The sequence below is a fragment of the Pararge aegeria genome, chromosome 2 (genome assembly GCF_905163445.1).
Source record: "Pararge aegeria chromosome 2, ilParAegt1.1, whole genome shotgun sequence".
NCBI classification, from domain to species: Eukaryota; Metazoa; Arthropoda; class Insecta; order Lepidoptera; family Nymphalidae; genus Pararge; species Pararge aegeria.
The window spans coordinates 10468015-10488836 of record NC_053181.1 but is presented as its reverse complement, the minus strand read 5'-3'; the positions used below and the strand labels follow the sequence as shown (position 1 = coordinate 10488836).

Sequence of the window (20822 nt, the reverse complement as noted above, 5' to 3'; positions counted from 1 at the left end):
TATCGCTCACCAGATTGAACGTTATGCAAAATTTCGATCAGATCAGATCGGTTCAGCTTAGCTTAGTTCTTTATAATTAGGTTGAATGAGTAGTTTTATGTCACCAAGATGTAAGCTGTTTTTGTACGATATTTCGTTAAGAGCGGTGCAGCGTGTGAGCTGAACATAGGAACAGACAGACTTTGGTATTTATAACATTAGTATAAGTATCGATATGAGTCATAGCGAAGGCTGGGGGCAGTGAATTTCACAGAATTTTTGCACTCGCGGTCCATAGGTAGAAATCCAAATAGTATGTCAGCCTGAACTTTTTAAATACCTACGTCTTACACCTACAAGTACTTATGTAAGTAAGTTTATATTTATTTTAAAGAAAATAAACAACAAAAAGTTTTAAATTATTGTCTATCAGTCGGTTTGTTCGAGCTAATCTTTGAATTATTTCGATTTTCGTGTTTTTTTGTGATCTATCCAAGGCGTTCGATTGCGTTGAACATAAAACCTTATTACTTAAAAAAAAATTAAACAAAACGTAAGTAATTATAAACAAAAAGTCGATATAAACAGTCGACTTACTAGAAAGGACATAAATTATTGATATCTGCATATCGTCGAAATTTCTAGAAAATTACACTAATCCTTTGTGGGGATGGGTTAATGCTTTTATAACATGATACCGAAGGTATTATTAGATCTACCTTTACCTAAGTTTAAACAATATATTAAAACACATTTAACAAAACGTGGTTACTACACGATTGATGAATTCCTTAACGGCAAGGCTGCTTGGAAGCAGGCCACTCCGCTTACATCTCTCACAAAACAGTAAAATTCTAAAGATTGCTAAAATGATGTTGGAAAAGATCAATCTGCTGAGTTTTTTCCAGTCTCTTCTCAGTGGAATCTGCCTTCCGAACCGGTGGTAGAGTGACTACAAACAGACTGACTTGACGTTTCAAAAGTGCTTATAAACTAGACCTACTTGAAATAAATGAAATTTGAATTGAATTAATTATAAAAGGCCAATTAATTATAAAATTATTTAGGGAATAATACAAGGCGTATTAAAGGCTAAATTTATTTCAGAAATCAACTAAGATTATTGCCCTTTCATATTAAGAAAATTAAAGGGGTTTTTAGAAGGGTGCATAAGAGACCCATGGTTTTTAAAGTTAAGGAAAACACAACAGAAATTAAATAAAGATAATTTTCTTTAAAAGAAACAACTCTTGTGACGTAGGGAATGAAAGTTCTACTGAAGGGAAAAGATTGATTATTATTAGGTAATTACGGCCGAAGTAGCCGGCAACAGTTCTAATATAAAATATCTCAAACTAATAATTGGTAGAGATATCAAACTGGATAACACTACGATCACTATACTCTTCCAACTAAAGATGTGATGAGAGTGGGTATAAAAGTTACTGTCCTACGACCTTTCAGTTTTCAGCCGCCTGATAAACCGTCGAGCAATTTGTATGTGGATTTCTCACACCTTAGAGGAATCCTAAAAATCCAGTAAGTGGGGACATTCTTTTACGATAAATGGTTTCGCAGAATTGTCCTTAAAATGACTTTATGTCCACGTTCACATCAATCAATTCTAAATCGAATGAGGAAGGTTTGTTTAATAGTCCGTTGTATTTAAATTCATTGCTAAAAGGTTTCTTTTGAGTTTTATTGCAGTTTGATGTGGTTTTCATGTATATTACAAAGTTCATCCATAAACACAATAAAGAGTGTGTTTTGAAATAACGGAGCGGAGACCTCAGAATTATTTGTCTTAGGTTCCACCACCTTCTTACAAGTGTAGATAGTAACGTAGGTTTTTTCACTCTCTTACTTTATGCAAAGTGAGAAAGAGAAAAAAACCCTTGAGTACTGAGTGCTAATTAGCTGTTGTTGTTTTAGTTGCTAATTAGCTTTTTGTTGTGCTAATCTCTGAAAAACTTTACATGTCGCCGCTAACTAATTACAAATAAAGTAAGTGAAGCTTTCAATAGTTGTTTACATTGAAGGTTAAAACTTAAAACTAAAAACCTCATGAATTCAACTAAAATAGTAAAGTTGTCCTTGGTAAACCCTTTCATCCAAAGGATTGTTCCTTTGATCCTCTATATGATAAGGAAGGCTCCGTTAAGTTAAAGTAGGTAGTTTGTTTTTGTGTTTACGCTTGAAACTGTGATAATTTTTGCTTCGTTTTATCAAACGTCAATAAAAGTTGCCCTAACTAATTAGTTACTTTTGAAGTTCATATAATAATAATAACTATCGAAAACTATCCACAACCGTTTAGCGTACTGGTGTTTTTGGCACTGTGCAGTTTTGTGAAACTTTTAAAGATTTTTTATCTCAGACATGTGTAACTTACTGGTAGCGACATTAATGTATAATACGGGGTGAAGAATATACAGAGGTGAAGGTAATACTTCCTCCGGGCGTATACTGAAAATGCCTTAACAGACAAACACTAACAATTTTTTGGCTCGACCCGGATATCGAACCTCACTTGTGCCCATCTTTTACCAGGGCGCTTGGAACCGTCTTAACTTTAATCAAAAGTTAACAAACCTGGTTCAACACCTCACAATAATACGAAAAATACTGTGTGAACTATCTATATAATATCTATATAACTTATCTATTAAATTATGATAATTTGATAGACAATTTTTGGACTATTTAACATAAATGAATATAAAGTACCGTAACGATAGTCTCTAAATATGTTAGCGAACTACAAAAGGCATCCAAATTAATGTCGATGACCCGTTGGAAATAAATACGCTCATTAATTTCTCCGTACTTGTGTGACATGTGATTGATACACATAAATCGGCGTACATTAATCACATGAATTGTATTCGAGTTCAATATTTAATTTGTTAATATTAAGCATATGCACTAGTTCTGTCGCTCGTTATAAGGTGTCCCGTTATGTTTATTTTACAACCTCAATAGGAAGGTAAAAAGACATTCCACCAATCTTGAATGTGAAAAGAAGCCAAGTTCGGTAAAAATATTACACTGTTCTCTGCCATCTGAAACGGTAGTTCAGTCACTTCAAGTGTTTATTAAAAGCAGGCATTTTAGAAACAAATAAACTGTGAATTTTAATAATCCCTATCCCTATCCCTACAAATATTATAAATGTCAATGTAAGTTTGTTTGTTACGCTTGCACGCAAAAACTACTTAACCGATCCTCATGAAACTTTGTACACATATTCTTGGAAGTGTTAGAAGTAATATAAGATACTTTTTATCCCGACATTAAGCTCGGTTCCTTTTGGAGAAGGGATGAGTGTTTGACGATTTTAAACTATAACTCCGACAAATTATAACCGATTTAAATAATTATTTTTGTACAATAGAGGTCTCTAAAATATATTTTTTATTAATACATAACTATAACCTAAAATAAACTATTTAAAAAACTAAATAAAATCTAAAACGTCCTCGAAACCACCGCAGCGAGGCACAGTTCCTAAGATGCTGACAGCATTGCCCCTCTGGATGGCCAAACTAATTCGTTGGCCAAGGTAACTGCCCGCTCTAGGATCACCGGTAGACTCGATAACCCTTTTCGATAATTCTTTGAAAAGGGCTCTTGCCTCCGGACCCCACGGTCCCAAAGTCTCTACACCAAAAGGCACAAAAATGAAGCTGCTATCCAGGTTTTCATATTTACGCCTCTTGGCCTGCTCGGCACTGGAAGCAGCCGCACCTACCATTGACGAAGTGGCCTGGATGTGTGATGCAGCTAGGGTATGAACACAAGTTGCATCCCACAGAAAGACGTGCTAGCCACTTTCACTTTCAAGAAAACTAGCCACTTTTACCAGACCAGAGAAAATTCAGAAATTATAAATTACCAAATTGCCTCCGACGGGAATCGAACCCGGGACCTCCTACTTAAATTCACAGCGCTCACCGTTGCGCCAGGTAGGTCATCCAACTCTATAATCAACATACTACAACACTACTACTAATAATACAACTTCTTCTTTGTCGTTACACTCTTGGCAGAGTGGTCGTGGCCATCATGAATATAAGTCAATAATACAACTATATAATCAATAAAGCCTAGTTCCGGTTTCTTGTGTTTTATAACCGATTTCAGGAAAGGCAGAGTTTTCTTATTCAATTGTAAGTATTTTCTTCATTGTTTGTTCACCAATTTCTCTGTAATTTGTGAAACGATATTGAAAATTGTTTTAGTGTTTGAAAGATTATATTATACGTTTTGAGGTGGTCACATTAAAACTATTTCATAACCTGATAAAGGGAGCCCATGGCCAAAAGCATAATTCCATGTGTAAACGCTTACAAATACAATGTGCGTGGCAATATTTAACGCAAATTTTCATAGAAACACACTTGCTATTTTTTTTTCTACAGTGTAAATGTATTTAATGTTCATTTTATTTAATGTGTAAAAATCTAAGAAGTTAACCAGTTTTTAGTAGTAGTAAAACTTTTCTTGAGAGAGCTCGTCCGGGGTAGTAGTAAAGTATAAGTACATTGTCAATTGTCATACAATGACTATTGTCATGTTTATTTCAGCAACATTGTTGCAATGCTGTGGTACGGTCTGAAGAGCGTGATTGTTGGTGTTATTACAGGCACCTGAGACTTAATACCTATTCTTCAAATTGCTGTACATAGGGCGGCATGTTGCAGGACGCTCGTACTCCTTGCATGACCTGTAAAGTGTTGCTCTGTTTATAGGAGACGGTTTTTCACTTAACATCAGGTAGGCTATCTGCTTGGTCCGTCAATTATTAATATAATCTATAAAATATGTAATATAGTATGTAAAAAACTATTTACTATATATGTTATTGCGAGCCTTCTATGAATGATGTAGTGCTACTGATCAAGCTACAGATTTCGAGATTGGGTTGTGGGTCGAGCCAAAACTTAATCTTCTGCGAAAAAAATATTCCTACCAACACAGAGTGTCTATCGTGAACGTACAAAATGAAGAGTTCTGGACCCTCCTTACCCTTCACATCTAAGAACTTATTCGAGTCGCGTGAACATGTACCTAACAATTCTCGTGCGCTTTTCGCAGCAGACACGCATTCGTCTGGAAAATCGTAGGTGACAAAACAGCAATTAAAGTGACAACTTTTTTGTTACTTATAACGATCATAAGACAAAATTTTATAAGCGTTCGTTTAGCGTACGAGCTGTGGAATTGTGGAATGCGCTTCCATTGAGCATACGACGATCCAAATCACTGGCGATATTTAAAAGAGCAGTTAAGGCCCATTATATTGTTAACGACTTTTAATAGTATGTATATATGTACTTACTCATTTATTGTATGTTAAAGTATTTAATTATGTAAGTGTTGTTATTATATATATTAGTTTATTTTTATATTTATTTATTTATTATATTATTTACTTTTTATCTATTTGTGCACACTAGTTTATGTATTGGCATGTAGTTATTTGCATGTATGTATTTTAATATTTGTACCACCAGCAGTCTATTCTCCTCTTCTTTTTTTTTTCCTAATTCTAAGGTTGCCTGGCAGAGATCGCTATTAAGCGATAAGGCCGCCTTTTGTATTACTACTTCTTTCGATGTTTCTGTTTTTGTTACATTTTAAATGTTGTGGTATACAAATAAAGAGTTTAATAATAATAATAATAAGAATTATATAGAAGAACTAGCTGACCCGCGCAACTTCGTCTGCATCAAATCGGTTATTATCGGTTTCAATATCTTAAAAAAACCAAGAACCTAATTGCACCACCTACCGGGTCCAGTTTTTTTCCAAACTATACGGGCAGGGCGACACTCGACATTTTTCTTGCTTTTAAAATTTCTAAACAACCGTCGTAACTTCTAAACAATAGGTCGAATTTGAATAATTAAAAGAGGAATTTGCAGGTAAAAAATCAATTTTAATTATAAAACTATTTATTTGGATAAGGATTAATATCATGATAGGAATTCACTTTTCTATCCAAAAAACCACGTCAATCTATCACTCCATTGCGCGGGTTTTGAAAGACAAAAGAGGAAAAAATAGCGAAGCCATCCTGTAGGAGCTGTTTGCTTTTCCGGGATGAAAGCCTGTGAGCTATTCCAGACTATATTGTATGTCTCTGCCAAATTTCCGCCAATTCGGTTCATTCGTTGTGGCGTTAAAGCGTATTTAACAATAATCCAACCATCGCGCCATTCATCCATTCTCACAAACTTTCGCATTTAAAATATTAGTGGGATTATAGCTGAAATAAAATTCAAGTGCTGTGCTTACTGAAGTACACAACCTAGGTATCTTTAGGCTTTGGCACATACGACTAAGGAATGTTAAATCTTCTGACATTTTTGTACCTTAATCCTTTATTTTTGTCACCCGCACTATGCTAGATTCCTCAAGCTAATAATTTGCTAAGACTGGAGTACAAAAAACTGGAGTTAAAAGTACGCACTTTTTATCAATAAATAAAGCCTATTCTGTTCGCACCATTGCAAAATACTTGAAGAATCTCGGCTTCGCTTCGAGGGAATTACCAATTCAAAAATATTTTTAAACCTATTGCTAAATTATATCAAACTGTATAATGAAATAGAAAGAGCCATCTCATATTCTAAATATTAATATGACAATATTATGATACAAATACTATAATATATTAGAGATCCAAGTAAATTTATCATTATGATTTATTACATGTCATTATCCTGTTACGCGCTTTATGGATGGTCCCTAATTATATATATGACCAACCGATTCATGAAACAGTTGATATAAAGTTGTATAGAACCTATCAAGTACCAACAATATCCTTTGTAGACACAAAATATGAAAATAGCTTTAAAGAATAAATAAGAGGAATACTTAATGCCCCGGACTAAGAAACTAAAGTCTCAAATAGTAACGTAAGGAGCCAAATCATCATTTCACCAAGGACTTCCAACAATTACCTATTAAGTATAAAAATAATTATAAGAAGGTTTTTCTTATGATAAAGTTAGTACAATCTACATAATGATCAAGGAACACGTCTTATAATGTATACATATGTGCTTATCTGATTCTGACACTACAATTTAAGCTCTGAAGTTGCAAGGCAAACAAATTTACTCTTCATTGTATTTTTTTTTTACAAACAGCATATATACATATTCTACAGTTTGCTGTGGCTTTTAATTACTTACTTTTAATAAAGTGAGCTGTGAACGTTAGCCTATGACCAGACGAGCATAATTTTGTTCGTTATTCTTATCGTGTAATTTCGGTCGCGTAATTCCGTTTCCCCTATAACCGAAAAGGCAGAACTAAAATTCTGCCTTTTAAATCGCGTGCATTTAAACTCTATTTTCCAACTTATCGTAAGCGTTACGCAGAAAAACTCTAAAATATCAAAATCAATGCAAAAAATATTTTATAGTTTTAAATCTCATGTTAGTATGTTTTGAAATAGAAATTCTAATTCAAAATCCATTTCAGTCAAGTAGGCCTACTTTATAAGCATTGTTGAAAGGTTAAGTATTTCTCGGCTCTTTTCCAACATCAACATTTAAATCATTGGGACTTTTTTGTGCAACTGTCTTTCAGCTTAATATTCCGCGACCGGAATATGGGCGATGCTTCATTAGTGTTTTTAGCAATGCACAACATTAATAAGTCAGACGCGACTTACGTCTCATAAAGTTGCGCTCGTCTGGCCGCCCCCTTATTGCTTTATTCCACCGGTGCGGCGGATGTCATTGAGAACGGGTTGTATTGATGCAATCTCAGTAGCCGAAGAACGAAATAGCTGTTTTGTGCCACAAAGCGTGCTAAACTCTGACGGATAACCCGTCTTATTATAAGCTGACCAGATATAATATTTTATAATTTTATGAATAAAATCAAAATGTTCAAACAGTCGCTCTGTTTGCTGATAGCTTTAGTTTTGAATTGCAATGGTGCTGTTGATATAGGTGAGTGATAAATTATTACCAAATAATTCTGTAGTTTTAAGATATGTAGAAAAGATTTTTATAAAATACTGTTTAGAGCAAAGTAATATTAAAAAATTACTATAAATATTCATTCAGAAAAACTATTTTAAATTTAGTAGTTTTAGATTTTTAAAGACTCTTTTATTTTTTATACCGTTGATGATGATAAATTTATAATATTGATTATAAACAATAAGATAAACATAACACTGCTTTTATATACCTACTTATTGTAAAGCAATCTGATTTATTGAAAGTTGTAACCCTTGTAATGCGTTTTTTCTACAAATTTACCTAATAGGAGATGTTATATATCCTTACGTTAAACGGTGAGTTCAAAAATGTATTATAAAATAATAGAAAACTTAAATATAATTATAAGTATACGTAGAAGTATTTAATAAAGATATATTAAATAATAGAATAACCCTATCTATTTTTATGACCTTTAGTAAATAAGTAGGTCGGTAATTAATCTAAGTTTAGGGACATCGCTGTGCCATGAGCAATAGAGCTCACCTGGAAAGAAGGCAATTTAATAAAATATAGGTCGATATCTACGTGCCGGAATAAATTGGTTTTGGATTGTTTTAAGGCTTTCAGAACGTTGCAATCAATTCTTGCCGTCGTCGATATTCCCGCTCTTATTGAGCCGGTTACAATAAGTCGTGATGATGGCAAATTACCTAATGACCTATGATTAAGATACTATCGAATAATAAGTAGGTATGCACCTTATAAGCTTCGGTATGAAAACTTAAAACATACCAATCCCGATTTGAGCCCGACTGTTTCTTAAAAAGAAAACCAAATTACGTGTGTACAGATACGAAAATAATATTTCGTAATATCAACTTACCTACTGACTGAGATTCGTAAGTTGTGGGAGACCTTGTAATTTGCTTATAGCCGAACAAAATCGAGGGCAACCGCTAGTGTAATAAATGTTTTTGTATGTTTGAACAAAGGTCGGTAATGATTTTGTATTGATTCCAATGTAGTAATGTGTCTATCAATTAACTTTGGTGCTTAATTAGTGTGGTCCATAATTAGTTTTCTACAGGAAAAACTGCATTGCTGATATGAATGTAAACTGTTAAATTGTACACTGCAGGCTGACCTTAAGCGCTCTTTTTATGATACGCTCTTTTTACAACGTCGTTTTACGAGTTCTTATTTTTTTTTATTTCTAAAAAATCTTTCTTTGTTTTCCAGAAAAATATTTAAAAGTTTGCGCCAGGAACTCACCCGATGTGAACGACTGTCTCGTGGAGGCTGTTGAATATGGGATATCTGTGATGGCTGACGGAATAAAAGACTTGGGTGTGCCCCCAGTGGATCCTTACGTCCAGAAAGAACTGCGTTTGGAATATAAGAATAATCAAGTAAGGAAATATAGATATTAAGTTTATCTAATTAATAACTGAAGGAAACTGTGAGAGAAAACATCGCGAGGAAACCTGCATGCCTGAGAGGACTCCATAGCGTTCTCAAGGTCGTGTGAAGACTATCAATCCGCACTTGGCCAGCAAGGTAGACTACAGCCGAAACCCTTCTCATTCTGAGAGGAGACTCGTGAACTCTTATAGTAATGGGTTAATGATGATTACGATGATGATGAATTAATGACTGCCTCGTTGGTCTAGCGGTTCGCACGTTCAACTATAGATCAAGAGTTCTGGTAATGGGTTCCCAGGTTGGACAAGGTATTGGTAAGTTATCGGTATATATATAAGGGGATATCGTTCCAGATATTCTTAGTAAAAGTAGGAAATGATATAAATCAGCATAGGATGATTTGCTACATAGTCTACACAGCTAACCTCAATAAATCAGATACCAAGCGTAATGTCATTTCAAACGTACCTACTCGAAGTGCAAAATATACAAACCTATGCCATTCAGGACAGATAGTATTTCAACATATTTAAACAAACGACTAAGGTGTTATTGTTCTTTGAGCTTTAATTTTTAATTTTACCTACTATTTGAAACCTTCAATCACGTAAACATTGCCAATCGTAAATGCCCTTTCAGAGGACCTCATCCCGTTTTGTCTTATTTAAAATACTTTTAATTATCTATGACAAATGCCTGCATTAATGATGTGTGGCTCAACAGCAGTACTACGTATTAGTCGATAGCCCTCGGTAAGTTCTCATAAATGTGGCAACGCTTTATGTATTCAGTATCGTTAAGCCTTAAGTGCCTTAAGTGAGCTTGAGTGCTACCGTCCGCTCAGGAGTTCTGTTCTCTATCTCCAATTATTTTCATCAGATCTACACGAAATTTGATAAAAAACTAAGCTGACAGTAAAACCTATCCTACTGGATAATAAATAATTATTTATATCGGTTAATATTTGGCGGAGTTATTCTGTAAAATCCTCAAACACTTTCATCCTCTCTGCCAAAGGAACTGAGCTGAATTTTGGGATAAAAAAATGTCCTACCTCGTAGAATAACCTCAAATCCTGTAAAGTTTCATTTGAATTCATTTATTAGTTTCAGCGTGATGCCTGGCCTGGGCTATTCGAATGGAAAAAAAAACAGTTTTGGGTTCAATATTTATTTATTTATTTATAATGGACAACCAACAGTAGATACATTAAAACTTGCTTTTTTTTTGGAATGAGTTACATAGTAAATGTTCAACTATTTACAGGTTATCACAGCATGCATTAAAATATAAAAAGTCATTCTTATAAATTATTTATAAATTCTGTATTCAGTATCGGTTACAGAGTGCTTTTCAATAATTTTCCCTTTAATGTACATAATTTAACCCATTACAGTTTTATTATAAGTATAGATAGGAAAGGGTGTCTGTTTGTTTGTTGTTTATTTTATTATACAACTGATATTGATCAAATTTTGAATAGAGATAGATACTAAAAAGCTTGCATCCCGCAGGCAACGGCTGCATACAACGGATTTCCTATACTTTTAATATCGGAAAAGAACCACAGTAACGTTTTCGGAGAGAATTTGAAAAAAAATTAGGATCTATAACCTACCTATGCTCAGTATCTACACATGGAGTAATTCATATGGGCTATGTGTTAATCCCAATAAGTCACAAGTAATTATTATTGGCAGCCGTCAGCAATTAGCAAAAGTTAATTTTAGCACTCTTCCTTCTGTTCGCTTTAACTCTACTGATTTGCTTCTTAGCACTACAGTAAAGAATCTCGGCCTGCTTATGGATACCACCCTATCCTGGTCACCTCAAGTAGCTGAGGTGAGTCGTAAAGTTTTTGCTTCGATCGGTTATTTAAAACGTTGGAAAAATTTCCTTCCAGTTAAAACGAAAATTTCTCTTGCACAATCTCTTCTTCTTCCGTTACTTGACTACGCTGACTCATGCTATCCTGATCTTACCGAAGAACTGCTGAACAAACTCGAGCGCCTACAAAATTTATGTATCCGGTTTGTTTTTGGACTGCGTAAATTTGACCACATTTCGGAGTACCGGGTTAGACTTAAATGGCTGCCGATCAGATTGCGTCGTGAACTTCATCTCCTCTCATTCTTGTACTCTATCCTAAATAATCCAGTTACACCCTCGTACCTTAAATACCGTTTTCGCTATATTTCTGATTCTGCCTCACATACTGACCTCCGATCTCGGCACGATAACCGCCTGGTACTCCCATTTTGCAAAACCAAGTTCTTCGGTAACTCTTCCACTTTTAAGGCTGTTGTTCTTTGGAATAATTTGCCTGCTGACATCCGTAAAAGTCAATCCCTTCCCATATTTAAATGTCGTCTTAAAGACTACTATCTGTCTTTGAGTGAAGTAATTTGAACAAATATCGTAATTAATGTGTTTTTTTTTTGTATTTTTCTTTTTTCATTATTTAATTATGTATGTATTTATATATATATTTATTATATATGTATTTATATATTTATTTATATTATATGTATGTCTATTTATTGCCGAATATATATGTATATTATATGTAGTATAATTGCACTATCCCGCTCTCTTGCAGCTTTTCCTTCTGTCAGAGGTTGCCTGTAAGAGATTGCTTGCAGCAATAAGGCCGCCTTTGCATGCCTACAATTCTTGTTGTTGTTTATTCTATATTTTATGTATATTCTGATGTTTGTGTGCAATAAAGTATTTCTTCTTCTTCTTCTTCTTCTATGCACTGATTACCAGCTAAACCTACCATAGCGTAATTTTGCATAGATAAACTGATTCCCCTTCTCATTGTGGGAGGACACCAATGCCCTACAGTGGACCGGTAATGAGTTGATGTGATGATGATGATGTATTTCTTATTCGAGTGTATTCGTCTTTATTTCGAGTGCAGAGTTCTTTTAGTTCTCTATGATTATTTTAGTGTCGCGAATGAACATTAGACATGATTTTCGGTTTGCACGTGTTAATTCTTAGACCATCTGTTGCGACACACTTCTGAGGTAATTGAGCATTGTGTTAAGAAAATAAAAGTACCTAAGTACAGTACCTAAACTAACTTTTGTTTATTTGTTAATTGGCATCCTGGAGTCTGACATACTTTTATTATTATACTTTCTATACCGGAAAAGCACGAAACCGAAAAGGGTAACAACGCTCTTGGTGCAACATTGCATGGAGATAGCTTGAATTTTATACCATAACCTATCGTGTCGCGATGAATTTTCAAAAAACCGAAAAACGCGGACCAATGCACAGGAAAGACATAAGTGATTGCCGACCTTGTGCATAATATTCTACTACGAATAACGAGGTCTCGGGCCTTGGGTATTTCAATGATGAAGCTATTAGAGAGAAGCGCCACGCATGCCTCAAATAGGTACGTATCTATTTGTTTTGTTTGCAAGCTTCTTATTTCGTCTTAGGTATTTCTATGTTAGTGTTGGAATATGTTCAATCGGTTGCAATCGGTAAGTAACTTTTATTCAAGTCTGTAACAGAGTGGGCGTCCGGCTCTGAATTTGACCTTTAACATTTTCCGTGCCTCAGAAAGCACGTAAAGAATGGCGGTGAGATTAAGCCCATATCCGTTTCGTCTATGTGATAAATAGCTGAGTTCGGTAGTCAGACACAATGAAGGAGGATGTTTGGCACCAAATCGGTTATTACCGGAAAGCACAAATCAAATGTCATTTTCTAAATCTTAGCTAGATCGATTTATCACCCCCAAAACCTCCTTTATATTAAATTTCATGAAAATCGTTGGAGCCGATTCCGAGATTCCAATTATATATATACAAGAATTGCTCGTTTAAAGATATAAGATAATATAAACTTAATATCATATTATATCTTTATGTCAAAAGGAAGTATCATGTCTCTTGTAAACAATGATTAAATCGTAATTCTACCGGTATTACCTATTCATTAACTTAACTGTCAATTTACGGAATAGATGTTGATTGCTGAAGTTGCTATTCACTTACTATAAATTAGTACAAATAATTTGATAAAAATAATTAATAGTGAGGATTTAGGGATACAGAGGGTGAGTTCACAACGAGTCACACCCAACCGTGTCAAACTGTAAGTCGTTGGGATTTTTTTTCATTTTTCATCATATCAACCGATAGACGTCCACTGCTGAACGTTTGTAATTTTATTTTCCCAACCAGTCAAACCTGTTACTGGTTGCATTTTTTTTTTTGCATTACCCACCGTTCCCAACGATTCATAGGTGCAGTCGGACTCGATGGAAAAAAAGTCCCGAAGAGTATCAATTGTAGATCTCAACACGTTTTCCCTTGTCTGTCCCCTTCTCTAAATGAATATGGAACAAACACACAGTCCATCACAGGTTATCAGCCATCACAGATAATACTGCTTCACCGAATTATGACGCGGTACGGTTCACTGGCACATGATGGCTCACACATCCCATAGTCGACGTGGAATAATATACCCCAAGCCTTTGACTTAAGAACATTCTATATTCTGTGCCTCAAGTACCACAACTAGAGTTATGAGGCAATCAACAATTGTTATATTATATACTGTCATATAAGTACGGATCTAATGACAATAATGATGAGTCCAGAGCTCCACACGCCTGGAAGAAAGCTGAAACAGCAATAGGTGTGAAAACATAGGATAAATCCCTGTTTTCGTTCTTCATCTATGTATTTACAATTTTTTTCTCAAGTTTCTTCCGGTCTTATTTGTGTCATTTCATTGATAGACCAATTAATCACTGATCATTGTAGAAAATTTTAATTATGTTTTTTATTTTCCTGAATCTATGATAATTAGGTGAATATAATAGATATAGTTAACTCTCTTTAAGTTCCTCGTTGTGCAATAATCGTTGTACGTTTATATTGATACGTTGAGTGTACCTACGGCCTTTTGACCTCTGATTTCTGAGTGCAAGGCTGTGGGTTCGATTCCACGTAACTGAAAAATATTAGTGTGATGAAGATGAATGATTTCAGGGTTTATATTATTCATCAGTCATCTAGCATCTTAGTACCCATAACACACGCTAACGCTTACTTTATGGGTACTAAGATGACTGATAAATATTTTTATAAAGGATATATATAAATATTTATAATATACCTACAAATAAACACCCAGACACTGTAAAACATTTATGCTCATCACACGAACATGTTCCAGTTGTGGGAATCGAACCCACGGCCATGGACTCAGAAAGCACGGTCTCTGACCCCTGCGTCAGTCGGCTGTCTGTTTATTTATTTATCTATTTATTTATACCTACATATGACTCACGCGCTAGGATATTGGTTTTAAAGATGTATTCAGAGTATGACGAACAATTTTTTGGAGACAACATTTTTAGGGGTTTTAAAAAGTTCAGGCATGTATTTTTGTTGTTACAATTTTAATAAGCTTTGTTCAAAAAAGTTATATACCATTCAAAAAATATAAGAAAAATCGGGTATTTCCCTTTTTCTTCAGAACTATTGAATCTATAATTTGGTTATGGTTTAAACAGTGGAAAATCCTGCCTTGTTTTTATTGTTGCGAACTCGCCAATAGTGTGGAATATTTGAAAATCAAAACATTCTTTCCGTTTTCTCTAATATGTTTCTTCAACCAAAGGTTGTCTGGAGGAGATCGCTTCAAGCGATAAGACCGCCTTTGTGCATATGTATAGTTTTTATTTTTTATTTTTTAGTTAACCTGACTTTATATTTGTATGTGCAATAAAGACTTTTTCTTCTTCTTCTTTTTTCTTGTTTTGATATTAAAATATATTTATAATACTCTATTTTTAAATTACCCTAGGTAGGTATGTTTTTTATATAATGTAGTTCTGGGCGTATATATAATTAATTATACCTTTTTTACACTCTACAGGTACAAGTTAAAATGAATAATAAAGATATCCGTGTGGAGGGTTTAAAGCATTCGACAGTCCGTGACGCCAGGTGAATTTTAATTTTGTATATATTTTGAATATACGTGCATGTAATTATAAGCAGTTATTTCTAATATTAAAAAAAAAGCAAGGACAGTGCAGTATTAAACGAAGAAGGATATACTTAGATACATATCATATTTCCTTGTTGTAAAAAAATCCCTTGCTTAACGCCAACCTACTGAAATAGATCAGTAGTTTCCCGCGATTTCCGTCATTTATGTGCGTAATCGGATCACCGTATTATCCGTGGAACCTCAATATCATCTATCAATCTGCTTATTGATACAAGCAGATTGTGCACGCCTTCGGTCTCCGTATCGAATTATCCAGTTTTGTCTCAGTTCTCCTGACAATAGAACGATTTTAATGTTTTTATTTCAATAACATGCGTTTCATAAGTGACCTAGCCACCTGTTTGAGCCCTTTTAGGGTGGATTTTAGTGAAAAGCTTTCTCTTTCTTCTTCTTTTCGTTTATCCTCTATGAGCCATACCCTAAATGGAACTCAACTTCTTAATTTGAAAACCCATTACTTCGAAAACCTTAGAACTTTCAGAACCGTGTACATTTGAATGAAACTCTTAGGTCTGAAATATTAAACAAGAACACAAAGCTGTCCAAATACACTTATCTCTCTATAAATTAAATTTCTTCTTAGAACAATCAAAAGTAAAAAGGATGGCCCTATTCCTTCACCTATTAATTGAGTTGAGTTTAGTTTAGAAATGTATGCGACTGTAGTGGGCAATGATGGATGTCCCGTATATCCTACTACTAAATATTATAAATGCGGAAGGATACATACACTTTCGTATCTATATTATTATTTACAGTATTAGGTTACAGTACCATCGGTTACAGCTAGCTTCCGGTTTGTCTCTAGTATTTAATTATGGAACTTGGCTGACAGTTGACACACTATCGTACCTTGATTTTCCTATACTATCAAAATACCAACATACCTATCGAGTACTTTAAAAGCGGAAACTTATGTGCTATGTTGTTTTTAATGAAGATTGCGTGCCGATGAAGACAGTTTCCATCTGGAAATTGATATGTACAGCCCTGCCGTATCCATGAGTGGGAAGTACGAAGGCGGTGGTAGCTACAACGCCTTAAACATTACCGCACGAGGCACTTATCAAACCAACATGAGTAAGTAAACCTTAAGCTTTTTAAGTATCACAGTAAAATGGACCTAAAGAAGCTCGTCTTAAAGTCCTACATTCCGTAGAACCTTCCGTTTTTTTATTTTATAATTTCGCCATGAGTGCTAGCTGTATAGTGGGACGAAATTAAGCATAAAAATAATGGAATTTAGGACGTTTTCAAGTAAAGAAACAGTGCAAAATGAGGTTCAGTGTTTTGATATTCAAAAACGCACGGCTATTTTTAGCACTGTGCGACATGAGTTAAGTCGGCAGCTTGTTTGCAGTTGCCATTACTATAGGTAATAAACTTAACCCAGGTAAATCAATCTCACTAATACAATAATCAAATAATAGCGCTTACTGTTTAAATATTTGAACACGGTAATAACACCTGAAAGCGAAAATATTATTGCTGGTCTGTTGACATTTATTTTAGGAACATCGTCGCCCTAGCCTTGACTAACTTGAACCGTGAACCCACAGCCAGTTTACGTTAAGTCTGTATTCAGTGGCGTGAACTTCATAAACAAAAGTATTTTATAGTACTTTCTTGCTTTATAAACCCTACCCTACCCTGGTCAAAAACCCTGTAGGTAGACGCCTCTGTCTGCATCTTAGTTATGTATTAAATTTTTACTGGTGACGAAATCTGATGTCTTTCGGTCATCTATACAAAATGATAGATGTAGATTTTAGACTAAAATCGACGTGGTATTGTTTATACCAGTGTAGGGATTTACACTTACTTACTTACTCATACTAAACCTGCATACCAAATATTATTTTAGTATACGATCGTAAATTGTTCATCAGGTTTATCATCGGAACAAAATAACCAGTTTTAGTTAATGTGGACTGATTATTTTTTGTACACCAACCTGTAAGCACTGACAGTCTTACACCGGTTGCTGATATGTAATTAACGTATCTATTTTATTATTGCAGCTGATCTCGTTTATACTTGGAAACTGGATGGCAAACCTGAAACTATAAATAATGAAGTTTATGTACGAATCAAGTCGTTTTATATGCGACCCGATGTTACGAGTATGAAGGTTCACCTGACTAATGATTCTCCCGAGAGCAAAGAATTAAGTAAGTAGCATCCGGGAGACTCCGTTAAAAAATATTGGCACTAATAAATACCGTATTACGTAGGTAATACGGTATTTCTATTATTAACAAATGGTTATATATAATAATAGTAGGACTTCGACTGCACTTACTTTCGGAGGGCCCGCGTGAGGACGTTCTGCGCTCGATTTCAGGGTCGAGCTAAAAACTGATTTCTACCGCAGTGCCAGGAAAGCCAAAATGCGTGTGCCAACCCCGTGCCTCTTAGAGCCTCGCAAATAAAGGTAGAATAAAATCGGGATAGTAATTAACCTTTTTGTCACACTTCAATTCAGAGCACCTTTCAAATGTCAGAGCGTGATAAAATTCCGATGTTATTTCACATATTATTTGTCTGTGAGGCCCTAGGAGTAGGTACGATACGCGACGTAACATTTGATGATAAATAATAATCAAAATTGCGTGTCTTAGATCTCATTCCTTCCTAGACGAGACCTTCATCCGGCAATATAGTTAGATAGGTACTTCCTTCCGAGTAACTCAACTCATTATAAGTATTATATTTTGTGGTTGTCTACGTAACGTGAGTCGTACAAAAAGGAACTACCTATGCTATAATAATTATTTATTACGAGTAGGTAACGATACCGAGCAAGGTCAAGGTGTTATGAGATGGTTAAATACATTGTAGGCTCTGTAATATCTACGTAAAAATAACGCAGACTGGTATTCGACCGGCGCAGTAGACATTTTATCACTCCGTCTTGGCTTTCGGGGGGCCGAGTTCGAATCCCAGAACACACCTCTAACGTATGTAACTTATGTTTAATTTAAACAATTAAAATATCACTTGCTTCAACGGTGAAGGAAAACATCGTTAAAAAAACAGCATGACTGAGAATTCTACGAGGCGTGTAGTCGACCAATCCTCACTGGGCCAGCGTGGTGGACTACGGCCTAAACCCTTCTCATTGTGAGAGGAGACCCGTGTCCTGTCGTAGGTTAGTAATAGGTTGATATGATGAATAACCGGATCCGACGGCTTAACGCCCTCTCCGAAGTACGGGGTTGGACAACGCCAATATTTTGACTCTAGGCTGGTACTGCGAATTTCTAATAGGAGAGCTTGGTCCGACCTAAGAATGTAGTGGCCATTGAAAAAAAGCTATTTAGCAGAAATAAAATGTAGGCTGACGATGGTACCTAAACCTATGTGATGTGTTGACCACAGGACGTCCAAAAACAATCTCGAGACAATCGAGTGTGAATGACCGAGTATAGTCAAGTATAGTGAGTCTGGCCTAGAATAAAATAAATGTAAGCAATTGTTTGTTTCTTTCAGCTGAGCTTGGAGTGAGGCTAGTAAACGAAAACTGGAAAGTGCTGTACAAGGAATTACTTCCCTTTGCAATGACCAATTGGAATAAAATTGGTACAAAAGTGGCAAACAAAGTTTTCTTAAAGGTACCTTACAATCGGTTGTTTCCCAATAACTAATTGACTTTGTTTATTTTATTAAATAATAAGTAATTATTGTTATAACTTAAGGGTGCCGCTCGTAGTTTAAATAGTTTACTAATTCATAAAAATTGTGGTATTGTTCATACCTACATAATTAATGAATTATTACATATTAATAAATTATGAATACGTTAAGTAAGATAAAGTTTATAAAATAAAATAAAAAATTGTAATGTATAATGATTGGCCTTTGAACGCAAAACTTGAGTACTTACCTAACTACTGTAAATTATGTAAGGTCATTAGGTACTTATATGCTTTTACATTTTATACTTCTGATAAATGAAAGGTGAAAAAAGTGGGCAAAAAGCGTGGCGAGTTATACATATAAAAGCTAAGCTTCCAACGTACCTAGACGTTCGGAATGGATGGCAAATGGAATACAATCATTGTATCTATGTCTGTAAGTAATACTTACCTAGTTATAGATATAAATATTAGGACTCGATTAGTAGGCAGTAGCTATCGCCAGCTACAAACCATCAGGGTGGGTGCTTTTCAGGAAAAAGAGGTGCTGCAAAGAGGAAGGTGAAAGAAGTCGCTACGAAATACAAAAATACAACAAGACCGTCGGAGACGGGAGAACTATTATTCCGTTTAGTCTTGGACAAAAGAAAAATTAAATGTGATCTCACAGGACCTTAAAACTAATTATTATTAGACTTCATTTCTTTTATTTGCTAAGAGAGTCAGCCATCTTTGCAATGGGTAGGTAGGTAGGTATTTTATAAATTAAATTAACAAATTCGATTTTCGTCACACACTAATTAATTAAGCCCTGCTTCTTCCGAGTACCTATCCCAAGACACCTAAAAACTTTATTTAATGTGATATTATGTTTTAAGTTAAGTTCATTATTATTAAGTCCATAAAAAAATCTGGTATTGTGTAATAAAATGTGCGATTTACGTAAACTGTTTTTATTTTATTATTATACCTACATAACAGTATTATCTACGTTTGGGATGGATTTCTGGGAGTCCTTCAGCACGTGAACCGAAATATTTAGGTACTGCTAAACACGGTATTATAACGTAAGCACATTATAGGTATTTTAGTTCTAACCAAGAATCAAGATAGTTTACCCCGTTGTGTAGTGTGGGGGCCCATTAGATTTCTTTTGATAAGTCAACACCAATAAGCAGTTGGTATTTAATTAATATAGCCTATCTTTAAAAAATATTTCTCATTACCTACTCTCTTTGCTATTTATCTACAAAGTCCTCTACGTAAAAACGGCCAAGGCTAGGCCACGCCTCAACACAAGTGATCATAAAAATACACAAACATCGTGTTGAAAAAACGTTTAAGTTGTAGGTAAGCCCATTGCACAAATTCGATAAACTACTTAGTTCTTACGCAAATCTATAATTAGTCCTACTAAAAAGCTGAAGAGTTTGTATTTTTGTTTGAATGCGCTGGGGTCTGGAATTACCACGGCATTTCAGCCCAGTTTTGGAAAACATTCCGAATAACTCTCGGAAACTCTCCGAAAACTCATTAAGAATTGAATTGAATTATTAAACAAATAAATGCACAATTTTAAACAAAATACTCACTCAGGAGCACTTAACGAGCACTATCGTAATTTAATAATTATAACATTTTAACCTCGGCAAAAATATCAAATACCTACTTCGCATGGTACCTTTCCGATAAAGGGCTGATGACGTCGCGCTGGGTATCCTATAAATTAGGCATGATTACTAATTCTGAAAAACTGTCCTGT

The 20822-nt window shown here is 34.8% G+C and overlaps 1 protein-coding gene across 1 annotated transcript; it reads left to right on the top strand.

Annotated features, from left to right (window-relative positions):
- Positions 1–7781: 7781 nt before the first annotated feature.
- Positions 7782–20007, top strand: LOC120634112 (circadian clock-controlled protein daywake-like). The gene is made up of 6 exons (XM_039904506.1): positions 7782–7952; positions 9189–9358; positions 15285–15355; positions 16363–16502; positions 17444–17593; positions 18915–20007. Exons 1-6 carry the CDS (start codon positions 7871–7873, stop codon positions 19067–19069), a joined length of 768 nt encoding a protein of 255 aa, XP_039760440.1. The 5' UTR covers positions 7782–7870; the 3' UTR covers positions 19070–20007.
- Positions 20008–20822: the final 815 nt, after the last annotated feature.

Excerpts from the sequence above, each read along its gene's own strand:
- LOC120634112 (XM_039904506.1), top strand. The coding sequence starts at position 7,871 with ATGAATAAAATCAAAATGTTCAAACAGTCGCTCTGTTTGCTGATAGCT. Across the intron at positions 7,953-9,188 it reads CAATGGTGCTGTTGATATAG|AAAAATATTTAAAAGTTTGC; the intron begins GTGAGTGATAAA and ends TTTGTTTTCCAG. Across the intron at positions 17,594-18,914 it reads TCCCGAGAGCAAAGAATTAA|CTGAGCTTGGAGTGAGGCTA; the intron begins GTAAGTAGCATC and ends TGTTTCTTTCAG.